At 43.6% G+C, this 26,077-nt stretch overlaps 4 protein-coding genes across 4 annotated transcripts; 2 read left to right on the forward strand and 2 right to left on the reverse strand.

Annotated features, from left to right (window-relative positions):
* Nucleotides 1-783: 783 nt before the first annotated feature.
* LOC128714362 (uncharacterized) lies at nucleotides 784-21,523 on the forward strand. Its single transcript, XM_053809236.1, has 14 exons — nucleotides 784-834; nucleotides 1,107-2,155; nucleotides 2,224-2,314; nucleotides 2,376-2,526; nucleotides 2,603-2,779; nucleotides 2,868-3,016; nucleotides 3,090-4,052; nucleotides 4,139-4,262; nucleotides 4,330-4,506; nucleotides 4,585-4,760; nucleotides 4,868-6,127; nucleotides 6,188-6,361; nucleotides 6,440-6,956; nucleotides 19,509-21,523. Exons 1-14 carry the CDS (start codon nucleotides 784-786, stop codon nucleotides 21,521-21,523), a joined length of 7,074 nt encoding a protein of 2,357 aa, XP_053665211.1.
* LOC128714363 (ATP synthase subunit alpha, mitochondrial) lies at nucleotides 11,350-14,039 on the reverse strand. Its single transcript, XM_053809237.1, has 4 exons — nucleotides 13,848-14,039; nucleotides 12,901-13,137; nucleotides 12,486-12,826; nucleotides 11,350-12,407 (listed from the first exon to the last, which is right to left on the reverse strand). The coding sequence occupies exons 1-4, from the start codon at nucleotides 13,911-13,913 to the stop codon at nucleotides 11,396-11,398; spliced, it is 1,656 nt and encodes a 551-aa protein (XP_053665212.1). The 5' UTR covers nucleotides 13,914-14,039; the 3' UTR covers nucleotides 11,350-11,395.
* On the forward strand, nucleotides 15,859-18,130 carry LOC128714364 (protein tamozhennic). Its single transcript, XM_053809238.1, has 6 exons — nucleotides 15,859-15,979; nucleotides 17,235-17,313; nucleotides 17,395-17,515; nucleotides 17,609-17,788; nucleotides 17,860-17,947; nucleotides 18,021-18,130. The coding sequence occupies exons 1-6, from the start codon at nucleotides 15,859-15,861 to the stop codon at nucleotides 18,128-18,130; spliced, it is 699 nt and encodes a 232-aa protein (XP_053665213.1).
* Nucleotides 21,524-24,397: 2,874 nt separating the features above from the next.
* On the reverse strand, nucleotides 24,398-25,112 carry LOC128711965 (transmembrane protein 18). Its single transcript, XM_053806856.1, has 4 exons — nucleotides 25,050-25,112; nucleotides 24,846-24,963; nucleotides 24,580-24,728; nucleotides 24,398-24,514 (listed from the first exon to the last, which is right to left on the reverse strand). Exons 1-4 carry the CDS (start codon nucleotides 25,110-25,112, stop codon nucleotides 24,398-24,400), a joined length of 447 nt encoding a protein of 148 aa, XP_053662831.1.
* Nucleotides 25,113-26,077: the final 965 nt, after the last annotated feature.

The following is a 26,077-nucleotide window of genomic DNA, read 5'->3' on the forward strand; positions in this document are numbered from 1 at the left end:
CTGATGATAAACTTGCGTAATGTTATCTCATAGATATTGCCTCAAACAACCAACATTTAATTTAACGAACCGCCCAATATCAGAAAAGCGTACTTTTTTCGACGCGATTTATTATGAACGTTGAATAAAATTGACAGAAAAACGATAAGATCGGGGTTTCATCGTTCAGCTATGTCAATATCACGCTGATTCATTCTTCTCCGATTGCATTTTTCTATTTTGTCTGCTAATTAAAAATATCTTTCAAAGACAGCATGCCAATTCCCATGAAACGCCCATCGGGGTCCATTTCCTACGTGTATTTTTAAAAAGGAAGCATATAAATCCGGTATTTCCAAAACATTTTTTCAAGCGTAGTTTGAAGTTTAAGCTCCTTGCTTCGGATGCTAAATATAAACCGTTTCGAAAGGAGTGAAAGAGAAACTATACGGAAGCATATGGGGAATTCTGTTTCTTCTGCGAACCGGAATGTTGATAAACTTTCGACCGTTTGCTGCATATTTTTATTATTATTTATTTTAACTACCCTTAAAAACCATTCATTTCACCTTTTGTCGATCCAAAACGTCGCCAGTGACATTTTTGATGCGTCTATCGTGGAATGTCAAATTGTGCAAAACAGGTCCAGCCTGCCCACATACTGACCTTGCTTCTTCGCATCAGAAATTGACAAATAAAAAAGAAGTCAAGCAGCAAAAAACTCTGAAAAGCAATATGTCAAAGAATAGGATTTTGGTAAACAATCAAAGAAAATTTTAATTTTCTTACTATTTCCCGGCCTAGATGGAAGTGAAAATGCAACATCGGTCACGGGCACACATGTTCCAGATACAGGTAGGTACTGATGATGGCCCCATTTCCGCTAGCCACTCCCGAGACGGGTCGATGATGGGCTGAGTGGCTCGTAAATTGGGTCTGCAACTCTTCACCAAACTAACGCTATGGTTTTTTTTTTCTTTTCCCTACTGTGCATTCGTTTGTGCATTCTGCGTCTACCGCAACTATCGGTCAACGTGCATCGGCGGAAATGTGTTTTTCCATCGGAAATGTGCTCACTGCTATATGATACACCACACTCACTGCTGTCCTACGTCCTTCCCGCGTAGGTCAAAGCGCTGATCAAGACGCTGAAATGTCTGCAGTCAGACGATAAATACCAGGCACTGCTGTTTCTTATTTCGGCCATCAAGTTGTACGTCAAGTTCCTATACAACGATTGCCAGGAACGGCTCTGCAAGCCAGCAATACTCAAAGAGTTGAACAATATTGAAAATGTGATTGTGGTGAACCTGCTCAAATCGCGAAGCGCGCCTCCGTCAGGCTCATCCTTATCGGTAGCCACAGGCCACACGACCGTATCATCGTACGGCGATGACATTGTGGGCAAATCCTGCCTCGACATTGACACCAGCACAAGTGTACGCTGTACGGATGTATCGCTCGGTAGCGATGGTTTGTTGTTGATGCATCCACACCGAACCCATGGATCCTCGCTTGCACCCTGGGACCTTCGGGGGAAGCTTTTGCGTGGCAATCTCTTCGATGGACTGCCACTGACCGGCAGTGTGGAACTAGGTACGAATTACACCAGCAGAGGTGGCTCGTTGCTAAAAACGGGCCAACGGGTGGCTAGTGCGAATCGATGGTTGGGAAATGTACGAATGAATCGGGCGCTGGTTCGTATGATCGCAAATCACGATTTTAAACTGCTGTTCAACATGTTCGAACAAAGCATCTTTCCTGCGTGGAAAATATACAAAAATGAACGAATATTTGTTCGAAAACGGCCCGCCCTAACGACGGTAACGGTACGCACCTCGCTTCCCGCCATTTGCTACGGCAGCGGATCGTCACACTCGCCACCTGCAACGTACATCAAGAAGGAGGAATTCGATTTCGATCCTCCGTACTCGATTGCTGACGACCACTGTTTCGAGGAGATCAAGGACGAGGACGACGAGGACCTGTTGCTGATGAAGGAAGACGATTCGATTGACAACTCGAACGAAATCTTCTCGGAGGAGGAATCTTCGACGAACAACACCTCGCTAATGCTATCGTCCGACACCAACACGCTGGATACGAATGATTCGAGCATGGTTTCGCACGAGCGCAATAAGGAACAGGTGTACCAGTGCTTACTATGTGATAAAAGGTTCGGGTTTAGCTTTGATTGCTTACTGGGTTTATGAACGGAAAATAATCGTGTCCTGTCATTCACAGCTATAGGAAACGCAAATCTCTTGTCATCCACTTCAGTCACCATCCAGGATTTTGTCCCGATTGTGGCAAGCAGCGAGGAGTAACCTCCGAGGTGAGGGTTTTATAATTTTCCTTAACAGTTTCATTATAATTTGCGTCTGTACTACTTACAGGAAATCGTCGAGCACAATCGAATCTATCACAAAAATCGGCCTCACATATGCGAGCACTGCGGAGAAACCTTCACCCGGAATCAACAGTATCAGATACACGTCCAGGGACATTTTATAAGCAAAGATAGAGTAGCGGAGCAAAATTGTAAAAGTAAGTACGGGAGAATTCACATCTGTTGTGCCAGGCCAAGGTTAACAAACTTTTCTTTTTCGTTTCCTCGTTTCAGAAACTCACAAGTACAGCTGTAAAACATGCGGTATCGTTTTTAATAATCAGAAATATCTCGAAAAGCACATCCAGAAAACCAACCACCAGGCGGAAGGTTTGGTGTGCGACATTTGTAGTGCAATATTTTGTAACAGTATCAAACTCAGCCAGCATGTAAGCCGCACTCATCACAACGGTAAGTGTAACGGGGGTGTGGGTGTGTTTGTAACTATTGTGTTTGCACTACGGTCACATCTCCCAAACTCTGCTCCATTCGATTGCAGTGTTTACACAGAAAGCTACCTTAGAAAGGAGCATGCTGCTGCAGGAAACAAGCGTTACGGACAAAGCCTACACATGTGAACAGTGTGGTGCCTCATTTCTGTCCCAGCCCTCATTGCGGGAACACATCAAAACATCACATCCCGTTCCGGTAAGAATTGCAATTGCGTACCCTTAGCACATTACACGCAAAACCTCACATTCGACATTCACTTTTTTGACAGGATAACAAATTTGAGTGCAATATTTGCAACAAACTGTTCGCCGCCAAACGGTCCCTCAAACGCCATAAACTTTGCCATTCGGATGAGCGCGCCTTCCGTTGTACGGTGGAAAATTGCAAGGAATCGTACAAAAATCAATCGCACCTTGCTCGCCACATGAAGACCGCCCACCACATTGATCCACCCTCGAAACGGTTGCAAAAGGCCAAAGCGGCCGCCGCAGCTGCAGCAGCAGCAACCAGTACAGCGATCGTCTCATCAGCTGACCCAAGCTCGGCAAGCACGGATTTTATCGGTCACGGTGACGGTGCCACAATGGGTGGTGGATCGTGTGACTCTCTAAAAGGCATTGGCAGCACGTTGAAAAAATCGCTCGGAAGCAGTGAAAAATCGCTTGGCGACAGTAGTACTAACTTTAGCGACAATCTGTCATCGTTCAATTACGAGTTTTCCGACACGACTGCAGGAACTTCAACGCCAGCATTGACAGCGGCAGTAGGGACAAGTGGGGACGGTGGAACGGGTATGATGCTTACTGGCACCAGCACGTTAACAAGCAACCGTACATCCTCTTTAACCTGCGCCGTAACCGGACCTCATGCTGGTGGTGCATTTAACGATCCTGCCATCAGTTTCGGCACGAGTAAACAACAACAGCAGCAACAACAGCAACAGCAGCAACACCTCGGTACATGGCAGAATCTCGAGTTTGCAGCAGCGGCATCGCACCGTTCGACAACGGTTCCTGGCGGTGTGGGCAGCATGCAACAGTTACAGGATCCACTGGCAACGACAGGCGCTAGCTTCCTGGATGGTGGTGGACACCATCACATTCAAAATCATCAAAACATGCAGCACCAAGCGCACCTTCACGGGCAAGGATCGATCACGAATCAGATGATCAGCTCGGGCAGCAATTTTATGACCACAAGCAATTTACCTGGCAGCACAAGGAGATTCCCTGTAAGTGGTGGTAGCGTTGATAAACCTTACTCCCCATCATTTCACGATCTTTCAAACGGCTTAATTGAAATAATGTTCTTCCATAGCTTCCGGAGAGTAATTTCATGTGCGAACATTGCGATGAAACAAACTTCATCAACGCTCAGCAGTACCAGCTGCACGTGCAGGACCATTTTGCTGCCAAGGAGGGTAAAGATCATGCGAGCAAAAGTAAGATAGAAAACTTTAGCAGATCAACGAGCAGTGTGTAGAAAACGCATTTTGTTATTATTTTCAGAGCTGCTACGGTTAATTTGTAAAACATGCAATCTGGTATTTGCCACTGGAGCTCAGCTCGATCGGCACATTCAGAAAACGAATCATCACACGGAGAGCATAGCGTGTGAAATATGTAGTGCAATATTCAACTCCAACTTAAAGGTTTACCAGCACATGTTAAAATGTCACAAGAATGGTATGTTGGATCACGACTTTGAACATGGTGTTTCATCAACTAACCGATTGTTTTGCTGCTCCTTTTTATCCGCTACAGATATTTGGTTTGCTTGTGAACAATGCTCAAAGGTTTTCATATTGAAACAGGACTATGACAAGCATCAGCTAGTGCACCAGACGGTGACGGATCGGTCGATCATCTGTGAGCACTGCGCATCGTCCTTCCTTACCCAGGAAGCACTAAAGGAACATATCAAAATAGCTCACTCGATGGTAGGTTGTGCTGCTACCTCATTATGGCACCAATTGGTTACCGCAACAGGAACTTTGCTCATTGTGTTTTTGTTTTCCTTTTTCTCATTTATAAAATCGGTCTCCAGGACAAGAAATACAAATGTAACATTTGCAACAAACTGTTCGCTGCCCGTCGATCGCTTAAACGCCATAAACTGTGCCACGAAGAGGAGGCAGCATTCCGGTGTGTGGTCGACGGTTGCAAGGAAGCGTTCCGAACGGCGGCAAACCTGGCGAAGCACAAAAAGATGGCACATCCCGCGGTGCATTCAGTTGCGGTTTCTGTATCAGCCGGCAATTTAATGCCACACGACCCAATCGTGGGCAAGGTCGATGTTGGACTTGGCATGCCTTCCGGAGTAAAGATGGTGCCAGCCGGTGCGATGGTTTCGACTGGAGCGTCTAACGCTCCAGTTGGTGGTGTCACAATTAAGGGAATGGAGAAAACGTTGCACCATCAAGATGTACCGGGTGTAACAATGTCACCGGGAGGACAACAAAACATGATGGGCCAACTGGGTGCAAATCCAATGATGGCATTAAATTCAGGACCTGGGCTTAAGACGGACGGACGATCATCCGCTGGCGGTATGATGGTGGTGCCACCGTCTAGAACGAGTAGTGCAGGAAGTAGTGCCGGGATAAGTGGTATTAATAACGGTAGCAGTGGTGCTAATATACCCTACAACCCGTACGATGCAGGTGGAATGACCTACAACAGTGTGCTTGGTCCACCACCTGGTGTCGCTACTAGTGGACCTCACCATCCCCATCATCATCACCATCATCAGCTTCAGCAACAACAGCAGCAACAGCATCAGCAACAACAGACCCAGCATGTGCATCACCAACCACAGACTCATTCGCATTTGCATGCTCAGTCGCAGTTTGTTGGTATGGGTAATTACTCTACCCGTACGGGTGGAGGGAACGGTGCAGTCAGCAATCCGGAACAACAACAGTCCGTTTCTATGGCGTATCGCATGAGTGAATCAGCTGTCCCCGGAAACAGCGCAACGGCAACAAGCTCCGCTAACATTCCGTACGGCTACGGCCAGATGAATAATGCCTTCGATTGGCAAGGTATTGAAATGGGAGCAGGAGCCAATGCCGAACCAGGCCTAATTAGTGGATCTGCTGGACAACCGCAAGGTACGCCAACTAATAGTGGGAGTATGAAAAATGCTGCTAGCAATAAATATTACAACGCAATGCACGAGGCTGGAGCAGGTGCTGGAGGTGCGTCTACAGTTGGTGGTGGCAACACTGCGACGGGATTTCTTTCACCGCAGCAATTGCAACATCAGTCTCCTCATCACACGCAGCACTTGCACCATGCGCAACAAGCTCAGCTTCAGCAACAGCAACAGCAGCAGCAGCAGCAGCAGCAGCAACAACAGCAGCAGCAGCAGCAACAACAACAACAACAGCAACATCTTCCACATCACTCACATCATGCGCAAGTTGGTGGGCTGCAAAACAAGCCTGTGCAGGATCAGCATAACACTCATCAACAACAGCAGCAGCATCAGCAGCAACATATGATGAATATGAATAGTCAGGAGATGCTGGGATATCAGGTAATTTGTAGTGTCCCTTATGGAATTATGTACATTATTAAAACTAATTATGAAATCCTCCCGAAACGTATTTTCTAGGACATGTGGAATGCAAATATAATGAAAATGGACTTCCAAGATGAAGGAAACAATGCAAACACGGCAAGCAGTGGTGCTTACAGCAGTTTAGGAAACATTCTGAACAACTTAGAAATGATGGGTGGAAGCAACAGCAATTTCGAACAACAGCAAACCCAGCAGCAGCAACAGCAAACCTATGATATGATATCAACCCCACGTACAAGCTCAGACACTCACCCACAGTCGAGAGTGCAGACTGCACAGTCACCCGCATTAACGCCACAGCAAGTACAGCAACACCAACATCATCACCAGCAGCAACAGCAACAACAGTTGCATCAGCAACAGCAACAGCAGCAAGCACATGCGAAAGCAAGTCACTTCCACAAACAGCAACATCCATCGCACAGTCACGCTCAAATGCTACCGGCAGTTGTAGAACCGGGACAAATGGTGAACCAGCACCATCACCAGCACCAACAGCATCAACATCAGCAACAGCAACAATATTTTCAGGATCATCAAGTGGCGCATTCTCACCACGCCGGTACAATGGGCCATTCGATGGCAATTCATCATGGACATGGCCAGTTGCAGCATGGCCATGGGCATGCCGCACAGCAAACACCGAGTCCACATCATCCACACCATCAGCATCACTTACATCAACAGCAGCAGCTACAACAACAGTACAATGCCCATTTACCGCATCATCCGCAAATGGTGCAACATCATGCTCATGCACCGGGACCTCCAGGACAAGTGGCCAGCGGTAGTGGTGGTAATGGAACTGGTGGTCCCACTCATTTAACGCATCACAATCCATCGCATCCTGGTGTTGTCCCCGGACAGCAGCAACAACAACAACAACAGCAACAACAACCACAGCCTGGGATAAGCTTTAATCCCTCACAGAACACAGGTGAGCACCCCAATACCAATGCTAGTGCTCCCGCATTGCCCACGGATGTATCAAAAACACCGAACAATCTTCCCTTCGTCGACAGCTTCACCGAATCTATCGACTATCTACAGCAGTCTTTTCAATACGTGTAATAACGGTTCGTAATTGAGCCGCGTCCCTTTGTCCATATTTATTTACGTACGTACGTATGTTTGGTCATTATAGTCAAATTTTAAACTGCAAACATTCCTACTCTTGCATGATTCTTGTACCATGCGTGTGTGTTGTACCACATGTAACTTTGAAGCTTTATGTCCACACGCGATCGTCAACCTCCATGTGCGTGTACGATCGCGATCCTTGTCGATCTTATTATCGTCGCTGTTACCTGTAAGTGTAACTTCATCATACTCCCTTAATGCCGCATTAACGGGCCTGGTGCAATGAAACGGTCCTTATTTGGCAGGTTCGTATTGTTTTGTAAGTGGCGTTCATAATTTTCAAACAAACTGCAAACTTGTTTATATTAGTGCACTAAGAAAGCGTTAGCAGATTTTAATTGTATATTTTATTTGAAGAAGTTTTACTATGATCCCACAAACCCACACACACCCACAGGCAGCATACATCTGGTGGACGTGTAGGACACGATCGCATTAGTTATCATATTGGGGCAGAGGTCTATTTAGAAAAGGGTGTATAAAAGTCACCAGAAAAAGAAAGCATAAACCGAACGAAACGTTTCGAAAGGCTTAACCCCCGGTTTAACAAGAGCAAACTTTATACGCTGCTATAATACGTATATTGCAAAAAACCAAGCTGTACATGTATAAATAGCCGTACATTTTAATTAGTAATAAGCTGGAAAGTACATACAGAGAAAGGGCGAGAGGGGTTTAAAATCAAAAGGATAGTCACAATCTGCCCGATCCCCCATCGTTTTAGGCATGGAAGGAAGAGCATGAACAATATGATTGCGTGTAGCTGGAAATGTATGGCCGTATCAGGATTTAGCGTATAAGATGTTAATAGCAACCCTCAAACTTAAAGAGGATTTGTTCTGTGTAGTGGACATAACGTAACGGGCTGGATTAGTGAATAGTGCTTGAGAGCATCGAAAACAACAACAAAAAACTTTACATTTTAACTTAGTAATTACGTACGCGCGCGCGTGTACCGACCGTAGGGGTAATTCACGTTTGTTTTATGATTTTATCACACTAGCATATATTAGCTTATTCGCAATAGAATGCCGTCACATTGCTTTAGGGGTAAGGACACTGTACACAAATGCTAACCCCAGTAGTATGTTCGTTTATTGTTTTTACGTGAAATGTAAAGCTTAACTTTAAGTAAGTGGTGTTAATCGTTGTTGTAAATAATTTATCAAACGTTTAGTTTTTTATGTAAGTGTCTCAGTTTTTGTTTTTAATACCATTTACCTACTAGTAAAGCGTTTAAACATCTGTAAGTAATAGTGGGTCATTGGGAGTGTATGCTGTCGTTACGCTCTCTTATGCGCTTGTAAAAACTTGCTCTTCATTTGTAAAGTGGGCAGGATTCGTGCATTAGATTCTCCTTTTGTTCACATCACAAAGCAGTACGTTATTTGCTTATCAAGTAAAACAGTACCGAATGGTGGCAATACAGAACAAGCAAAAAAACACAAAAACAAACAATAAGCAAATTGATAGTAATGGAACTAATAGTGTTTTTAAGCATGTAAATTGTATATCCTGTAAAGCATCTTTAGGCAAGACACTCACCCTCAAACCGTACGTGGTGGTATAAAGACCATACAAACACTAGAAACATGGTTTTTCGTACGTCCTTCCGACACCCGCAATGATCTCTGCTGACAACAAACGTAGGCGTAAACCCTACAATTTGGTATCTTCTTACCAATAGAATGTTGTATGTTTAATAACAAAAATTTTATCAACACACAACAACACAAAATGATTGATGCTTTAAACGGGCTTTTTAGAAGGGGGTCTTCCGTTCAATAACAACTTGTAAAAAGTGAACGGAGTTGATGAAAATAGTGTACAAAAAGATGCAAACAACAGTTTAGAAACCAAAATAACTGAAGAAGATAGTAGCGGTTCACACAGAGTACACAAAACAAAGAACTACATCCCGTAGCAGAATATGTAACTATGATAGCTAGTGTTCGACAGACGGTTTGTCTAAAGATAGAAAAGAAAGCAAATAACCGAAGAAACATAAAAAAGAAAACACCACAAAACTTGTAAATTAAACCTGATTAAACAGCAGAGAACTATTGTAAAAAAAAAACAAGATACAGTAAACCAATAAGAGGAACTCTTTTCGTTTTAAACTCAAACTAAAGACGTACTAAACACAAGTAATATTTAAAATATGAAGCGAACGTGTACTAAATGCGCTCGCGAATATGAAAACTGGCACTGGCCCCCAGAAAGGACAGCGAAACGAACTCTCATACTCCAATACTCTTCTCATTCGTTCAGATTGCACCGGCAACTATTTTATCAAAAAAGATGAAAGCAAAGGGATGTAAACGGCCAATGTGCATGTGCATCTACTATCTCAGCTCATCAAAACATACAATAAATAGAAACGATATATTAACAAAACATTACGTAGACCCGCACACATAGGAGGGCAAATGAAAACAAATCCTTTGCTAAATTGCCTGGATGCCACCACCACAGAACCTGGACCCCGAAAGTGGACGGGGAAGCATTGGTAGAACGTACGTTCAAATTACACTCACACGCAAATACACTTATAGAGATATACAACACTTCGCTAAGGAGGCAGACGCATCACACGGAAGGAGTATATGAACGACACAAATTAATATAACTATTAATCTATCATATACACGATTATTATTGATTATTATTATCCTTATTATTGTAACATTACAACTATTATTGCAAATAAAAGCTAAACCAGAAACAATAATTGTGAAGAAAACAAAAAAATACAATGTGAAGAAGAATCCAAATGACGTGTTTGTACATTTTTTGCGTAGTTACGAACGAAATATAGTTTTTATTCAAACTATGGTCCAGCAATTGGTCAGACGGTATAAGTCTGCTGCAGAAGTCCTTTCAACCGTGCACGGTCGGGGGAGAATCGACATCACCTCATCATCCATTCAGCTGAAGTTGTATCTATCACGCGTTTGTGATGGTTAATTACTTTATGGGTTATTCGGTGTCATTCTAATGTCTGAACCATCCCGTAGGCGCATGGCGAACCTAGTCCGTCGCACGACAGTGTGTTCATCATACAGAGCTCGAGTCGGCCAGATTTCGAAAAATTCATTACGTTGCTCGGTCGTTTGTCGTCGATTGCTCAGTGTATTCGGTGGCCGACAAGTTCTAGCCAATGCCTCTGATCTGCCAAACACAGACCGAATGACGATGATATTCTAAGAAAGGCATGAATATAACCACAGATTGTTAGAAGAACCCGAAATTACAACTGTGCCAATTCCTTAACAACCTCTCTTCCTATGGCAACATTTTGGTTATTCATGTGATATTAGTACATGCCAAACGATGAAACTCGAAACCGTTATTCGATTTTTTTGTTTCAGTCATTCCAGCTTCCAAACATCCGGTTACAAGGGTTACACAGCATTAACAGCACCAGCTTGTCCGGGCACTGGGAAATGACTGTCGCTCGCTTTATTTAAATTCTTCCATCTACATGTGTCTCCCTAATACGCATTCGTGCCGCCCTCGGATCTTTATCGTGGTAGGATGTTCTATGTTGCAACTTATGCACTGTATTCTATCATTCGTGTCGGTTGTTCTTCAATGGGCGATTGCTAAAACGATACTTGCTGCACACTTACTGATGGCATCATGCGTGGTTCGAAAACCAGTGCTCTCGCTTTTTCTATTTGCTTTTGCTTTCATGATACGCCAAGATCTTTCGCCACCGTACTTGCATTTTTAGAGGCCTCTCTATAACTGCCTCTTTTCTCCGTCACTCTCTCTCTCTTCTTAGAAGGGATTCGGTAAACAAAAATCGATTTAATGCTCCGGGAACTATACGGAACTCAGCACCATTTAGGCGGAGAAGGTGGACATAAAGCTGGTGACAATAGATTTCAGCTTAGCGTCAGCATCGTCCGAGATCTTGCCCTCCGAGGCGATCTGTTGCAGCAACGCCTTCTCGTTCGTCTTGACGTGGGCCAGGAATTCCTTCTCGAACTTGGTGATCTTGCCTGGGTCCATCTTGTCCAGGTAACCACGGACACCGCAGTAGATGACTGCTACCTGCTCTTCAATGGCCATTGGCACATACTGACCCTGTTTCAACAGCTCGGTCAGACGCACACCACGGTTCAAGAGTTGCTGAGTGGCAGCATCCAAATCCGAACCGAACTGGGCGAAGGCAGCTACCTCACGGTACTGGGCAAGTTCCAGCTTCATCGAACCGGCGACCTGTTTCATGGCCTTGGTCTGAGCAGCGGAACCGACACGCGATACGGACAAACCGACGTTAATGGCTGGTCGGATACCCTTGTAGAACAACTCAGTCTCCAAGAAGATCTGTCCGTCTGTGATCGAGATGACGTTGGTTGGAATGTAAGCGGACACATCACCGGCCTGTGTCTCAATGACGGGCAGGGCAGTGAGCGAACCGCCTCCAAGTGTCGGGCTCATCTTGGCCGCTCGCTCAAGCAGACGCGAATGCAGATAGAACACATCACCTGGGTAGGCCTCACGACCTGGGGGACGACGCAGCAGCAGCGACATCTGACGGTAGGCGACGGCCTGCTTCGACAAATCGTCGTAGATGATCAGGGCGTGCTTGCCGTTGTCACGGAAATATTCACCCATGGCGCAACCAGAGTACGGCGCCAAGTACTGCAGCGGAGCAGCATCCGAAGCAGTGGCGGATACGATGATGGTGTAGTTCATCGCACCAGCATCAGTCAGACGCTTCACGATCTGGGCGACGGTGGAACGCTTCTGACCGATGGCGACGTAGATACAGTACAGCTTCTTCGACTCATCTTGTCCGTCGTTGAATCGCTTCTGGTTGATGATGGTATCGATAGCCAGAGCGGTCTTGCTGCAAACGGTACACAGAACAACAAATACAACAATGTGAATGAAGCCACGCGCCCTATCTATCATCTTTAAGCCTTACCCGGTCTGACGATCGCCAATGATCAGCTCACGCTGACCGCGACCAATCGGGACAAGCGAATCTACGGCCTTAATACCGGTTTGCATAGGTTCGCGCACAGACACACGGGGGATGATACCCGGGGCCTTAATACCGACACGGAAGCGCTGCTTCGTCTTGATTTCACCCTTTCCATCGATGGCGTTACCGAGGGCATCAACGACACGGCCCAAGATTTCATCGCCGACTGGCACATCGACGATAGCACCGGTACGCTTGACAATATCGCCTTCCTTGATCAGCTTGTCGTTACCGAACACGACCACACCGACGTTATCCGGCTCCAAGTTAAGGGCCATACCCTATAACAAACAAAGCACCACCAGTTATTAACGTAACAAAATCGGACAGAATCAATATCGTTTAACAAACCCACCTTAAGACCAGAGGAGAATTCCACCATCTCATCGGCCTGGATATTCTTCAGACCGTACACACGGGCAATACCGTCACCGATGCTGAGCACACGGCCAGTTTCCTCCAGGTCAGCTTTCGGGGCCGATCCGAGGATGCGCTCCTCGAGAATGGAGGAGATCTCGGCGCCACGGTTGGCAGTGGAGACGTGGAAGTTGCGTGCGGCAACCGAAACAGCCGGAACGGCAATCTTGGCAACCTGAAAAGAAAATCACCGGCAAAACAACAAAAGACATTACATAACGTACAAACGAAAGAAAAGTTGTCATTTCGAGAGTTTGAGCTCTTTAAACAAAGTACATTAAGCAAGACGAAAAAATTACGACGAAGCATTAAATGCCATTCGATAACACAACCTCCAATTACTTTCCCATGCTTTTCCAAAGAGTTAGGTTTTTTCATGCGCTGTCAATTCACGTCCGCCATCATGAAATCCGCTTGCGGAAGATAACTCCACTACATTCACCATCCGCAGATTGAAAATTTCGTTCTTTTCCGTTCTGCATGACATTTTTGCCCAATTTCCCGTTCATGGCGACAATACAATCGACACTTTTCCAACTGTTCACTGCTTTTTTCTATTCACTCGTACAAAATTGCAACGAGGTTACATAACGTGGAGCCGTCACACTGGGGGACGATGAATACTTTGGCGACCGGCACTGTGAAAATCTTCACGGTTGCATAACCCATGCTGATGGTGGGTAGAATCAGTCTTACTTTGCACAAAAACTAGCTTTTTTCACTGTCACATGCACTTGCTTTCCGGCGAAAATTTTAGCTTTAACGATTATGTCACCAGTTTTCATCCGGCCGCCCGAATCGATAAGGCACCGTACACGCGAAACATGGAGGAAGTGTCGTCGCCGGGGTGCTGTGACGAAATTTTGGAAGTCAAATTTAGCTCACCTGGCTAGCGGTTCTGGGCAGGCTGCGAGCCACGGAGGCCGCCAGACGGGCAGAAATCATCGACATCGTTGTTGTTTGCGGCTGTTGCTGGATTTAGAGTACTGCTGAACTAACGCCTAAAGTTCCACGGTCGTCGTTGGGTAATGGGTTCCTACAACTTCTTCGCACGAACTGCGCGACTTCCTTCGTGAAAATGGAGGTCGATTTCTTTTTCTTTTTTCCGACAGATCGTTCTTTTCGGCGAAGATGATGGGACGTCGTTTAAATTTCCGGGTTAACTTCTTTGACGAATTTTGTCGCGTGTTGCTCTTCTGCGCGATTTCAGCTGATGTGGTCAACTATTTTGAAAACCATTGATCCAATTGCCAACGGTCTTTCGCTCCTCCTTTTCTATACGAAATAGATGCGAAATTAAGCTTGCATTCCATTGAAGGGCAAAATGGAAATGGGCTGAAGCTGGATAAGGAAAACCTTAACTTCATGCAAACGAATATCATCAGGCTACGCTCTTTTTTACAAAAGCATTGTACAACAATTGCCTTCGGAAAGTTATTTTAAAAATCAAACAAAATTTGGCTGTTTGTTTGGAAACAAACAGGAACATATTTTTATCGGAATCGCGATTGTTCGAAGTAGTGGGACCTCATCATCATCATTAAATGTCGGAAAAATTATACATCCGACATAGTGTCGGATTACTCCGACATGCCACAACACTGTTCTACTTCTGACAGTAGCACAGTTGATGATCCCCCTCATTGCGCGAGCGAAAAACGTAAATAAAAAAAAGTTTACACAAATATTGGATCGTAGAGAAGTTTGCAACCTCCAGGACGGTGACTTAAACGTATATTTACGAAAGTTTAAATCATCTTCAAGCACAATAATCGAAAAGCCACTGTGTTATGGAATGTGCGTACACGCGCGAGTTTTAGTAGGTGGCAATGGGTTAGGTACGACTGAATGGCAAGTTGAAAGAATGTATCTGTCAGAAATTCCTTAGTTCATCGCGAGGAATTTCCGAATTGCTATAGATGCAGCTCTCGGGAAACCACCTTTTATTTGGCTGTTCTGGTATTAGCCTAGTGTTCCCGTAAATGTTGAATTTCTGTGATGCATCGTATTACTGTTTCGGTAAGAATTGTAAACTGTGTATAGTCGCGGAAGCGGTGCATCAGTGCGGAAGTGCGTGTTGCTGATGCAGTGGAAAGTAAAAGCAACCATCGTACATAGCAATTATCAGCGGATAAGGAGACACATCGGCAATGCGTTTTGCTGTGTTCCAAGCAATAATATAATTTACGGAACTAATCAAGATGATTGCGTTAAGACGAGGAAGGGATTAGTGATGAGCGATAAACCGAAACAATAACAAACAACAACAAAACACCTGACACATCATCGCCACTGGTCGAAATGGTGTTTCTTGGTGTCGCCAATGAAGGGAGCTGGCTATGCAGATCTTTTAATAGAAATTTTTGTGTGTTTTTTCATGACTAGTCATGTGCGCTACTGGTTCGAGCGGACAAGTCTCACTATATTTATAACGAGGTGTATACTGTAATGCAGTGATGAGAAAAAGTGACACAAATATTGGCACGTCCTGGTTATGTAGAGCTTTGCTGGATTCCTCCTAAAACCATTGCAAGTAACTGTGGGTTTACAGATAAGTGCAGTGCAGATAAATATCATCTCCGCAAAGTAAAATGCCGATTGCTTTTTAACCAAAACAAAGCAACCCTCTTCCGGACGGATAGCTACCGAAGCATTTTGGGTGCTGCTGCTTTCCCGATGATACGTTACAAAAGTGCGGTCAAGTGCAAATGTGAAAAAGCTCCCACAGTTTGCTTCCGGTTCCGGCGCACAACCGGGTCAACGGTTCGCAGCAGGTGTAACGTGTAGAGTGCGGAGATAAAGCGTCATATCGAGAAAACGAAAAATCAATCGACGATAGTGAGGCCGTCGATTGGAATTACTTACGATCAAAAACGAACCAAAATTGTTTGTTAGGATGGCCTACGCATCGAACGAAACGCATGACGCGCTATGGAAGCAAATATTGGAAAACCACTGGAAGTATGTGGAGTCCGAGGAATCCATGCTAAAGATCGAACTACGGCGCGACCTAGAAGGTAAGAGATGACTCAATCGTTGTGTGCAGGCAGGAAATGGGGAAACCCGTTTTCGTAGCCGCCGTTGCCATAAGGGGATTTAAATTGTTGCCATCATAGAAGCACAGAGAAGCTTTCATTATATCACCTTCGCACAGGTGCGCGACAATGTGACTGATTATATAGAACACACCATCTAAACATCAGAATGGCTGTGCAAACGAAAATGAGTATAGAATTGCTGCAAACAACAATCATTCGTGCTTCATTTACAGTTTGAATCGAAGGGGTTCAAATTGCAACTATTACAAAACAGAATAGAATTCTACTTTCTTTAAAAAAAAAACTACCTCAACACTAGTAATTACATCTAGCGGGAGATCTGCCGTCTTCAAGAGACAAAGGCTACTCTGTTTATCGCTTGCTACCATGATGATAAACATGATGCTATGAATCACTTTATCAAGAGGCAGCGACTGCCTTGATTGAGTTCGCTATTTCTGTTATCAAACTTTCGCGTTCAGTTAGAAGATAAGAGTAGCGTTGATTCGTTGGTTTTGCTTTTGTGGTGGACGATGCTCTACACTTCCCTCTACAAACTAATCACCGACATAACGCGCGAACACTGTCCCTGACAATGTTCATTGACTGTGACGAAAGTAGTAATGTATTTGATGATTCATTCATCAATTGGATGTTGTTGACACATAGGGTCATCTTATTAAATGAACCGTGTGCCTAGTCTGGCTAGGGGTTTCTTTCCGGATTTTTCCGGAACAAGTTAAACATACAAAGCATAAACACAAATAATTACTGTATATTTTCCGTGATCTTTTGCAAGTACTTATAATAGCTGCTTCCGATTTTTCATCTTCTGCATCTTTTGTTTAAACCCGAATAAGGTCACCCATAATTTTCGTTTATATTTAGAGTCTGGGCATTGCCATGCAGCACTATAACGCAGCATCGATACAACATTTATGCATGCAAGGATCATGTTTGACCGTCATACTACGCTCCTTGTCGATTAGGTTTAAATGTTCGCTTTATTCAACTACACTTAACGACACCAATTAAATGATATTACATCACCGATTAGCCAAATGGTTTACATAACAGCTTTAACAAAATTTAAAGTTTAAACTGCGCCTAAATCATTGATGCTTTATTTGATAGTGTCGCCGATCCCACAAGACAGGACAGGACAGCAGCAGAAAAAATCTGTTACAATCAACTTAAATCAACAATCTATTTTTCTCATTTATCTATGTTGCAGATCTAATAGAAAAACGATTGGGAAAAGTGCCACCGAATGAAAAATTTTATCTCGACGACACAAAATATGCCTTTGATAGGTAGGTCCACTAGTAAAGCCAGTGTACTTTTCATCAAACACCGCATTTAATATTTAATCGTTTCCAATCGTTTGCATGCAGCTCGGTCGCACATCTGGATGATTTTTCGGCCTATAAAGCATCGATCGGATTTGAGGCAATCAGCCAATACGCGAACAATCTGTTCGTTAAGCCATGGCGAAAGGAATATAAAGTGATAAAGGTAATAATACGGTGTTACCTAGCCACATTGTGTGGACTCTCACAACTATCCCATGCATCCAGAAATAAATCCGACTTTGATCTTCTTTAACAGATGTACTCTGGATTCTACCAGCATGAAATAGCCGCCAACTTAGTGAATGCGGAAAAACTATTTCAAGCCATGGGTTATCAGCTGATGCCGAACAAAACGCTCATTTTAGACGGTCCGATCTGTCCGGATCAAGTAATGAACGTTGCGCGTGACGCTATTACAGCGTACGTAGAATGCCAGGTAAGAAATCTTTTTTTTTGTGGTGCATAATTGATGAAGAATTAACACAATCCCATCTTTGCGTGTTACAGATGATAAAACGAATTTATAGTGAGCTTACCTCGCTGCGGTTGTCGATAGATTGGATTGATATTTACAACTTCAGAAGCTACCACGCAGGTTAGTATTGAAACAGATGCAATCACAACGGATGTTGGTATCGGTGTTTAACTTTTATTATGGTATATTTCAGCTGATGTAATGCAAACAGTCAAACAAATGGCACTATCCATACAAGAAAAACATCACAAAAAGCAACAAGCTAAACTAAGAGGTATATTATTGAAAGCCGTAGTTAATTGAAAATAGTAGTTAATTCAAAGCCGTAGTCATTCACTTCCATAGAGTTAGTTGATGTAACATTATTACTTTGGTTAGCATATGGTATCATTAGTTTCGCATGCATTAAATTAAATTAATTAATTAAGGGGTTAGTACACCCCGGCGACATAAGAAAGGAGATTGTCTGGTTAAAAGAAACAGGCGTACCGTTTGTGTATTATGGTATTCACCAACATTGGAAACATGGTTTCGAGATATAGGCGATTGAAGTTAAGAATTTTAGATCGGCGCGCTTAGGCAGTACGTCACTTTTTGGAATTGAGTTTCTAATGAATTACGCATAAAGTTTATGATGAAAATTCTACTCGCTTAATTTTACAGGATTGCCAACATTTTCAGTTAGTCTGGCTGCTCACACGCTGTATATGTGTTTATCTATTATTGTAAAATTATTACAGTGTTTGTTAGCAGTCGTCAACCATTGTTTAGTTATACTTCATACACTAACGTTACTTTTAGTTGCTGAGCAATTGTTTTCACGTTTTTTTTTGCTTGCTGACTCTTACTTCAGTGACTTGTACGCACGAATGCCTTTCCCATCTAAGCGAGGCGAGGGCGATGAATTATCTGTACCTTCTGTATCTTTTACACTTTAAATAGCACATTCTTGTTACAAAGAGTAAGCATAAGCTTTGGCTTTGGCTGATTTACCCTTGGAATTTGCAACCAACTTTATCATTCCACAGCTAAGCTAACACTTGCATGATCTACTAATTTCAGTTATATCTTCTAAACTACTTTCTTCTTTGTATCCCACCAAATGCATAACAACAATAAAATCCACAGTGTGTCCTGTGTTTGTGTTTTTACGTCTGTATCCTATTAAACAAAACATTTGCCATGTTAGTTTCACTTCTGTCTTCACTTCACTCTAACGCCCACGAGAGTGTATGACGTATATGTTCTTCATTTTTTTTATCTCTCTTCTCTCCAGACACATACGGCAATAATAGTGCGTCCGCTTTAGCGCCTGCTAGTAGCTGCAATTCATGCAACCCGTATCAAATCCATGTGCAAAGCCAACAACCGCCCCCAATTCCACCACCGGTCGCCGCTTATTGTGGTGTTAGTGGTGGTGGTGGGAACGGTGTCGTTGTTGGCAGTAGTAGTCAGCTGTATAATAGCGCTATTGCTGCACCCTGTAGTATTCATAGCCAACAGCAGCAGGGACAGCCGCCGGCGCCGCCACCACCACCACCTCCCCAACAACAATTGCCATCAAACGCATACGGTGGTGTATATCATCCTCATCATCTTCCACCTTCGCATCATCACCATCATCATCACCTTCATCACAGTAGTTACCAGAACTTTCAACCGACGACGACTACATCTGCCACACAGCAACAGCAGCAGCAGCATCAGCAAATTGGTGCACCAGCCCTGGGAACGATGCCACATTCAAAATCACTCGACCACTATCAGGACGCTAATAGTGCGGCTGCAGCTGCTGCTGCTGCTGCATCAAACGCCAATATGTACGGCATGAATGTGTACATGCAGAGACACTCCATTGATCAACCCTATCACTACACGATCGCTACGCCGTACGGTGGTTCGCAAGCGGCCGTATCGTCGGCGGCTGCGATGCAGCCAACATACGAGGGTGGACCGATCGATGGAATTCTATCGTGTGGTGTCGGCGGCGGCGTAGGAAGTAGTGCTGGTGTAGGTGCCAGTGCTGGTGTAAGTTGCAGCAGTAACAATCATCCTTATAACAATGTTCCAGGCAGCGGTCGCTATCCACCGCTATCGTTGCAGTACGCCACCAACACCAGCTTCCCGATGGGAATACCGCCTGGACCGATGTTTATGAACGGTGGAAGCCAAATGAAGCATCATCAAAATGGAATGGTTGAAGGATGTGCATCATACCGGCATGCGGCTATGAATCTTGGCTATCCTTCCTACCGTGGTCCGAATGGTATGATGCCACCGTCCTACTATCAACCGGTGGATTCATCGATCTACGGTGGCACCTCGATGGCGGCAGCAGCTACTCAAACCGCAGCCTATGGAACGGCAGCACAGCCAGGAGCGTCTATTTTAAGCAGTAAGAAGAAAATGTATGAAGATTACGATATTGGGTCTGGGGTACGCCGGAGTAACGATACGTTACGATCCTCCGGCAGTGGGTGTGCCAAAAAGCTCGACCGGTACCACAAAAATTCCGAGCTACTGATCGATTATGAGAGTGATATGTTGCCTGAAGCTTTGGCCGAAAGAAATCTGAAAGAGCAGCAGCAGCATCATCACCACCATCATTATTTACATCACCAGACATCGCGAAACTCACGGCAATCGGATTTCGACAGCTACGAAGAAGAACAGTTGCAGCGGGAACAAGAGCAGAGCAGCAACGTAAGCCGGCGGATTTCCAGTAAAAATCAAGACGGAATCGGATGCTACGAAACGTGGAACTACGTCTATCAAAATCTGGAAAAGCAAGGCTACACGAAGGATCTGGGGGAACGAGGTGATTTTTTGGCCGATGAAATGGACGACGAAGATAACCGTGCGGGTGTGATGGAGGAAGAGGACATTCGACGAAGGCGTCGGAATGATATTATGGACGAGCAAGACGTGCATCACTCGACCAGGAGAGAATCAACCAATGCTTCCTCCAGCACGACTCTTCGGCGTAATCACAACGAGAAGCTAAAGGCCATGAAACCGAAAGCGGCCGATAAGGTAGATGGTATAAGCCGGCAATCTTCAGCTGCCATTATCTCGTCTAGGCATAATTCATCCGACGGGAGAAGACACGAACGTCATCCTTCCTCGGGCTCGGGTGTTACTGCAACCATGGTACAGAAAGTAACCAAAATGTCACTTTCCAATACCACAACTGATGATCTGTTGGGTCTTGAGCAGAACGGTGGTGGCGGTAAGAATGAACCCACGGTCAGCAGTCGAAGAAGCTCGGTGTCGAAGAAGCAAATCACACCTCAGGGCTCTGGATCGTCTTCGTCTACCGGTCCCATAATGCCTATGAAGGAAACGAAACACAGCAGTTCGACCACTGGAATTCTGGTCAATAATCACCACAGCAACCACAATGCGAATAGCGGAACCGGAAGCGTTTATCAAACCGGCAGTAATACGTCAACGACGCAGGTGAAGAAGAAGACGACCACCTTCGATACTGGTGCGGTAACGATAATAAACCCCAGCCCGACAGGTGGCAGTCCCGGAAACAGCGGCACACCAGCCGGTGCCGAATGGAATTGCAATTTCTGTACCTACCTGAACCCGGATGTCAAACGCATCTGTGATATGTGCTCCAAGAGCCGAGACTTTCGGCTCGATGGAACGACGACCACCAGCAATGGGACTACTGCAACATGTGTTTAATTCCTGCTTAGGTACGATGAAAGTTCTCAAAATTGGGATTCCCATCGCAAAGCGACCATTTATTGTTAGACGAAATTGTTTTAACTTTGCTTCACCGTTGTCCCCAATAGGTAATGGATAACGTTATAACTTTAACGCCCGGTTGCCATGTATTGTTATTCAGCTAATTCTTAGATTTGCTGATTACAATTCAGTATGAATTTGATAAATATTTGTTTCTATTCTTTTAACTTCAACAACCATCCATTTGTTTGTTATGATAGTTTCAATTATTCCAATAATTGTTATAAATCTGAAACACAAGATGGGTTTCATTGCACGATTTTTGTCCTACAAAAACTAAAGACAGATTTAATCGATTATCTTTGGAGATATTACGTCTTTGGTGAAAAAAACATAATTGGGCGAAAGTAAGCTTCAGTGCTTTTGCGCATCTGTTTCATGAACAGCAATTAGGGTAATGAGAATTTAAAAAAGGAACGTTTTGAATCGTAAGGAAACATCCAATTGGCAAACAATGCAACGAACGATTAAAACGCGCACGCGCGTAGGGCTTACGAAATATTCTCATTAATCACCGGAAAGGGGGTCATTTGCGTTTCCATACACTTATTGCTTTTGTGGAGTCACATCAATACACAAAGACAAAACGGGTCGTATGGTTAAGCCATCGTGTTTGCAACCGCGATGCGTGATGGTAAGAAAGACTAGAAGCTTTAAAATTCGGCAGCCTGTGGTTGGCTGAAACATGGATAAAACAGATGAATACGATCAAACGGTGGCCACGTGTCGTAAATGCCAAGGCGAGATTAGCACAGAGCTAAACTAAACTAAAAATTCTACTTGACTAACATAAAAAAAAAACGCTGATAGGATCGACAATCGCGCTTTTGCATGCAAGGGGTTTGCATATTGGCGCCTGCAAACGGCCGGTTTCTCGAGGAGTACTATAAATGCGAAGAGAACTTGGGAAGGGGAAACCGTGGCGTTAAACAAACGAAGAAACTACAATAGATGAATTGGCAGACAGTCAGAGATGGTAGAAAAAAGCAATTCAATTTATGTAGACGATGAATAAATGCAACTAATTGTTATTTAATTAATTTATCCTCCAATAATGAAGAATGTAATCAGCTGCCGTCGCCGGTTTTCGGATCGTTCGATTAGAAATACGCTGCAAAGATACTAGTCAAGGGGTGGAAATGAGGGAAGAAAAAAGCCCTCAAGCGATGAATACAAGCGTATAAAGGGATAGATTGTACATCAACAATGGATTGTTATATACTATTTAAAGGTTAAAGTATTTTTGTTTAGTTTAAACATCAATGTTACTTGAGACAAAATGCAAATTGGATTGATATTTACTAATTATAGGTAAAACCAAACGAGTAAAACAGAGTAAATAACCCTACCGAGAAACCAGACAGGGATTATCAAATTGAACTCAAGAGGTGCGGCAAATAGTACGTGAGAGATAGAGAGAAAGGAAAACGGAAGCAAACTACTTGCGAATAGGCATTTGCAGAGTATTCTCTATCTACATTTTATAGCAAAAATTTCTAAACGATCAAACAAATGGGATAAACTAAAGCAAAACCACACATAGAGGACAACCAAAAACCTAAAGCAACCAAATCACTAAAACAGAACTTATAAAACCACAAACAAACGCGTACGTATACGCGGATGGTCAGGCTACCGGTTAGAAACTAGGACTACTACTTCGAGTACGGGGAGATGAGGACGAAATGAGAATGAAACTGTTTCGCATATTATAGATTTTAATAAAACAAAATGATCCATTTCTTTGTTTGCTGTTGAGATATACACGTTTTGTGCTGTAATTTAAATCTTAAAATCGTTCTACAGAAGAGCGGTTTCCGAGGGATGTGAAAACAATGGCACACGCGATTTAAAATTACATCCCAATTTTATTTAGCAATTCATAATTAACTCCCCCGTGCATATTCTGTTATTGCCGGCTCCATCCATCCATTTACACACTACTGTATCTACACACTGTGGAAACTGTAACCGAAATTACGTAGACATTGAAACACAACAAGGGAACAAAGCCTGACACAAAACAAACAAAAGTGAAAAAAAATTAACGATTAGTGATGATCTTGCATTGCACGTGTCATTTAGCAAAAGAATGGTTTGAAAAATGGCCAAGTTACGTTGCGTTGTAGTGCCTGATGCGGCGCATACTATTGTCTGGAACATTTAATTTGAACATGATGTTTCACTGAACAAAACTATCAGTGAATATCAAACAGGTAATATTGATTTGCCTGAGAGATACAATATTGTAAAGCTGTCTTCAAGAGTGTTGCCTACCATTCGCACCTAAATTGACTAGGAAAATATCGCCGCTCCCTAATTGGTAGTAGTGTTCGAAAGGATTGTGTTTTATACAGACATTACACGCGTTGTGTTGTTCTTGTTTTAGACATGTACGTAGCCTGATTTGGTTGACTTATCTGATCTGATGACGGTTTTGTGGGATTCATTTGTGGAACACTTGCAACGCTTTGTGGAGTAAGCATTACAGAAGATTCTAAACAAATTCTGCGATAAAAATTCAGCATTACACTATATAAGCAAGATTGTGTTGGTGTATGTTTGTGGCTATTTGGCTATTCAAACGCCAGTAGTTGTAACTCTTGTAAGAGCTTTGCTCTATATTAACGCTAAAACAAACATATGCTCATAATGCACACAAAATCTACGTGTCTTACAGATTTAACGTGATTTTGCTTTACATCAGCTATAAAACCTAGCCTTAGGTAGCCACCGACTCGGTCCCGCACCCTGCACCATATTTGGACGGGGTTAATAAGAAAAACCAAAAGGTACACCTGTTTCCATTTTTCACTCCTCCTTTTCATCCTTTAATCGTTGCCTGCTGTTGGATTGTCGGATCTGTTGCTTAAGCTGAGCAGTTTTTAACTTGGACATGATCTGTGTCGACTGGTACAGCCAACTTCCCTGTGAATGGAAATTAACATTCTAGTTAGATAGTAGCCAGTTCCACTTCTACTGCGGTAACTTACCACCATGAGCATGCAGTTTAGAAGTATTGGCACGGAAAACACAACCGATATGAATAAACCCTTATCGTCGAAGTACTGTTGTTTGGAAAAAATCCTCCAATTGATTGCCGCGTACTCGTTAATGCTTTCGGAAAAGTACACCAATAGCACTGAGCACAGGGTAAATGAAAGGACAAGTGAAACACCGTACACAAGGTTAAAGAGCGATCGATAATAGGAGGTTGGAGAATGATTGGTGTAATTGGTTGTACTCAATAAATACTCACAGAGGACGAAAAATAGGAACACCTGAAAGTTTCCATAATTTCTGGTGAGCAGTGCGGTCGAAGTGATGCATACGTGAAATGCTATTAATCCTATCAACCATGGATCGTACCAATCGATCTGCAAAAAAGCGATGCAATCATTACAAACAAAATTAGTGTCAAAACAAACACAGCAAATGGGAACACTATGGCACGTATACTTACACTCGCTAGAAACGTTATAAAACCTTTTATTTCGTTAATTTCTATCCATGTTGGTTCCACCATTGCTATAAGGATGGATTGGCCGTTGCGAAAAGAACCAGTTTCTGCTACCCAAATGCTTAAAGCACAATTCCTTGTTTATCGATTCCTAACTGGCCCAGGAACTGTTGCTGATCTGCGGCCCGCGCTAGCGTGGCCACGTGTATAATTTTATGAAGAAACTTGATTTAACAATTGAAAAGAATAGCTATGCTCTTCGCAAAACCTTCTGGCAGTTCCTGAGTGCGTAAAGCGATGAAAAATGGGACGAAAAGCTGATGAATATTCTACGTGTTTACGTTTTCACTTCCCATTCTTTTCATTTTTCATTCGGCGCTGTGTTGTTTTATTTGTTGTTCCGATCAACTGTCAACTACACCAAACGGAATCAAACTTAGCAGTTTATATAACTGGTGTCGGGACTTGGAATTACGAAAGTATTCAAAGATTAACTGATCAAGGATGATGAATATTCTACCGTGAAACGAAATTAAACCGTAGAGATTCCCAACGGTGAAAGCATCTCTTCATGCTTATTACCTTCTCAAATTACACAAATTTATCATAGCGCATGTGGCGTCACCTATTGCTGGGTAATCGAAGAACGCTCAAGATAATTCGAGACGAGTGTGCCTGTTGACGTTCGAATCACATGGCTGCCAACCGTAATCAAGCTGTCAACATGCCATGTTTCTTTCTTTTCGCTAAAGTGCGTTCTCGAAGACGTGTTGCGACTACGGATTTAGTCTGCAAATAAAGGTGTTTGTCGTGTTCGATTAATCGCCGAATGCATCTAAAAATGACCCAAAACAGCCCAGTTGACTGAGCACAGCTAGAAACAGTGAAATTGTGTGGTGGTTCAGTCAAAATAATTGCATAGCTGGAGGACGATTGATGACGGAACGAGTAGTGAGGTTATGGCTTCAATATGTATTCCAGCAGTGTAGCGGTATCGTATCGGCCAGCCAGCAACCTCCAAGCGGGTGTTC

The sequence above is a fragment of the Anopheles marshallii genome, chromosome 3 (genome assembly GCF_943734725.1).
Source record: "Anopheles marshallii chromosome 3, idAnoMarsDA_429_01, whole genome shotgun sequence".
NCBI lineage: Eukaryota > Metazoa > Arthropoda > Insecta > Diptera > Culicidae > Anopheles > Anopheles marshallii.

Bases quoted from the DNA above. Each gene is read 5' to 3' on its own strand.
- LOC128714364 (XM_053809238.1), top strand. From the start codon at position 15,859: ATGGCCTACGCATCGAACGAAACGCATGACGCGCTATGGAAGCAAATA. The intron at 17,516-17,608 runs GTAATAATACGG...CTTCTTTAACAG, and splicing joins AGGAATATAAAGTGATAAAG to ATGTACTCTGGATTCTACCA. The intron at 17,789-17,859 runs GTAAGAAATCTT...TGCGTGTTACAG, and splicing joins CAGCGTACGTAGAATGCCAG to ATGATAAAACGAATTTATAG.
- LOC128714363 (XM_053809237.1), bottom strand. From the start codon at position 13,913: ATGTCGATGATTTCTGCCCGTCTGGCGGCCTCCGTGGCTCGCAGCCTG. The intron at 13,138-13,847 runs GTGAGCTAAATT...TTTTCTTTTCAG, and splicing joins TGCCCAGAACCGCTAGCCAG to GTTGCCAAGATTGCCGTTCC. The intron at 12,827-12,900 runs GTGGGTTTGTTA...TGTTTGTTATAG, and splicing joins AATTCTCCTCTGGTCTTAAG to GGTATGGCCCTTAACTTGGA.
- LOC128711965 (XM_053806856.1), bottom strand. From the start codon at position 25,112: ATGGTGGAACCAACATGGATAGAAATTAACGAAATAAAAGGTTTTATA. The intron at 24,964-25,049 runs GTAAGTATACGT...GCTTTTTTGCAG, and splicing joins TTATAACGTTTCTAGCGAGT to ATCGATTGGTACGATCCATG. The intron at 24,729-24,845 runs GTGAGTATTTAT...CCCTGTGCTCAG, and splicing joins GTTCCTATTTTTCGTCCTCT to TGCTATTGGTGTACTTTTCC.
- LOC128714362 (XM_053809236.1), top strand. From the start codon at position 784: ATGGAAGTGAAAATGCAACATCGGTCACGGGCACACATGTTCCAGATA. The intron at 3,017-3,089 runs GTAAGAATTGCA...CTTTTTTGACAG, and splicing joins AAACATCACATCCCGTTCCG to GATAACAAATTTGAGTGCAA. The intron at 6,362-6,439 runs GTAATTTGTAGT...CGTATTTTCTAG, and splicing joins AGGAGATGCTGGGATATCAG to GACATGTGGAATGCAAATAT.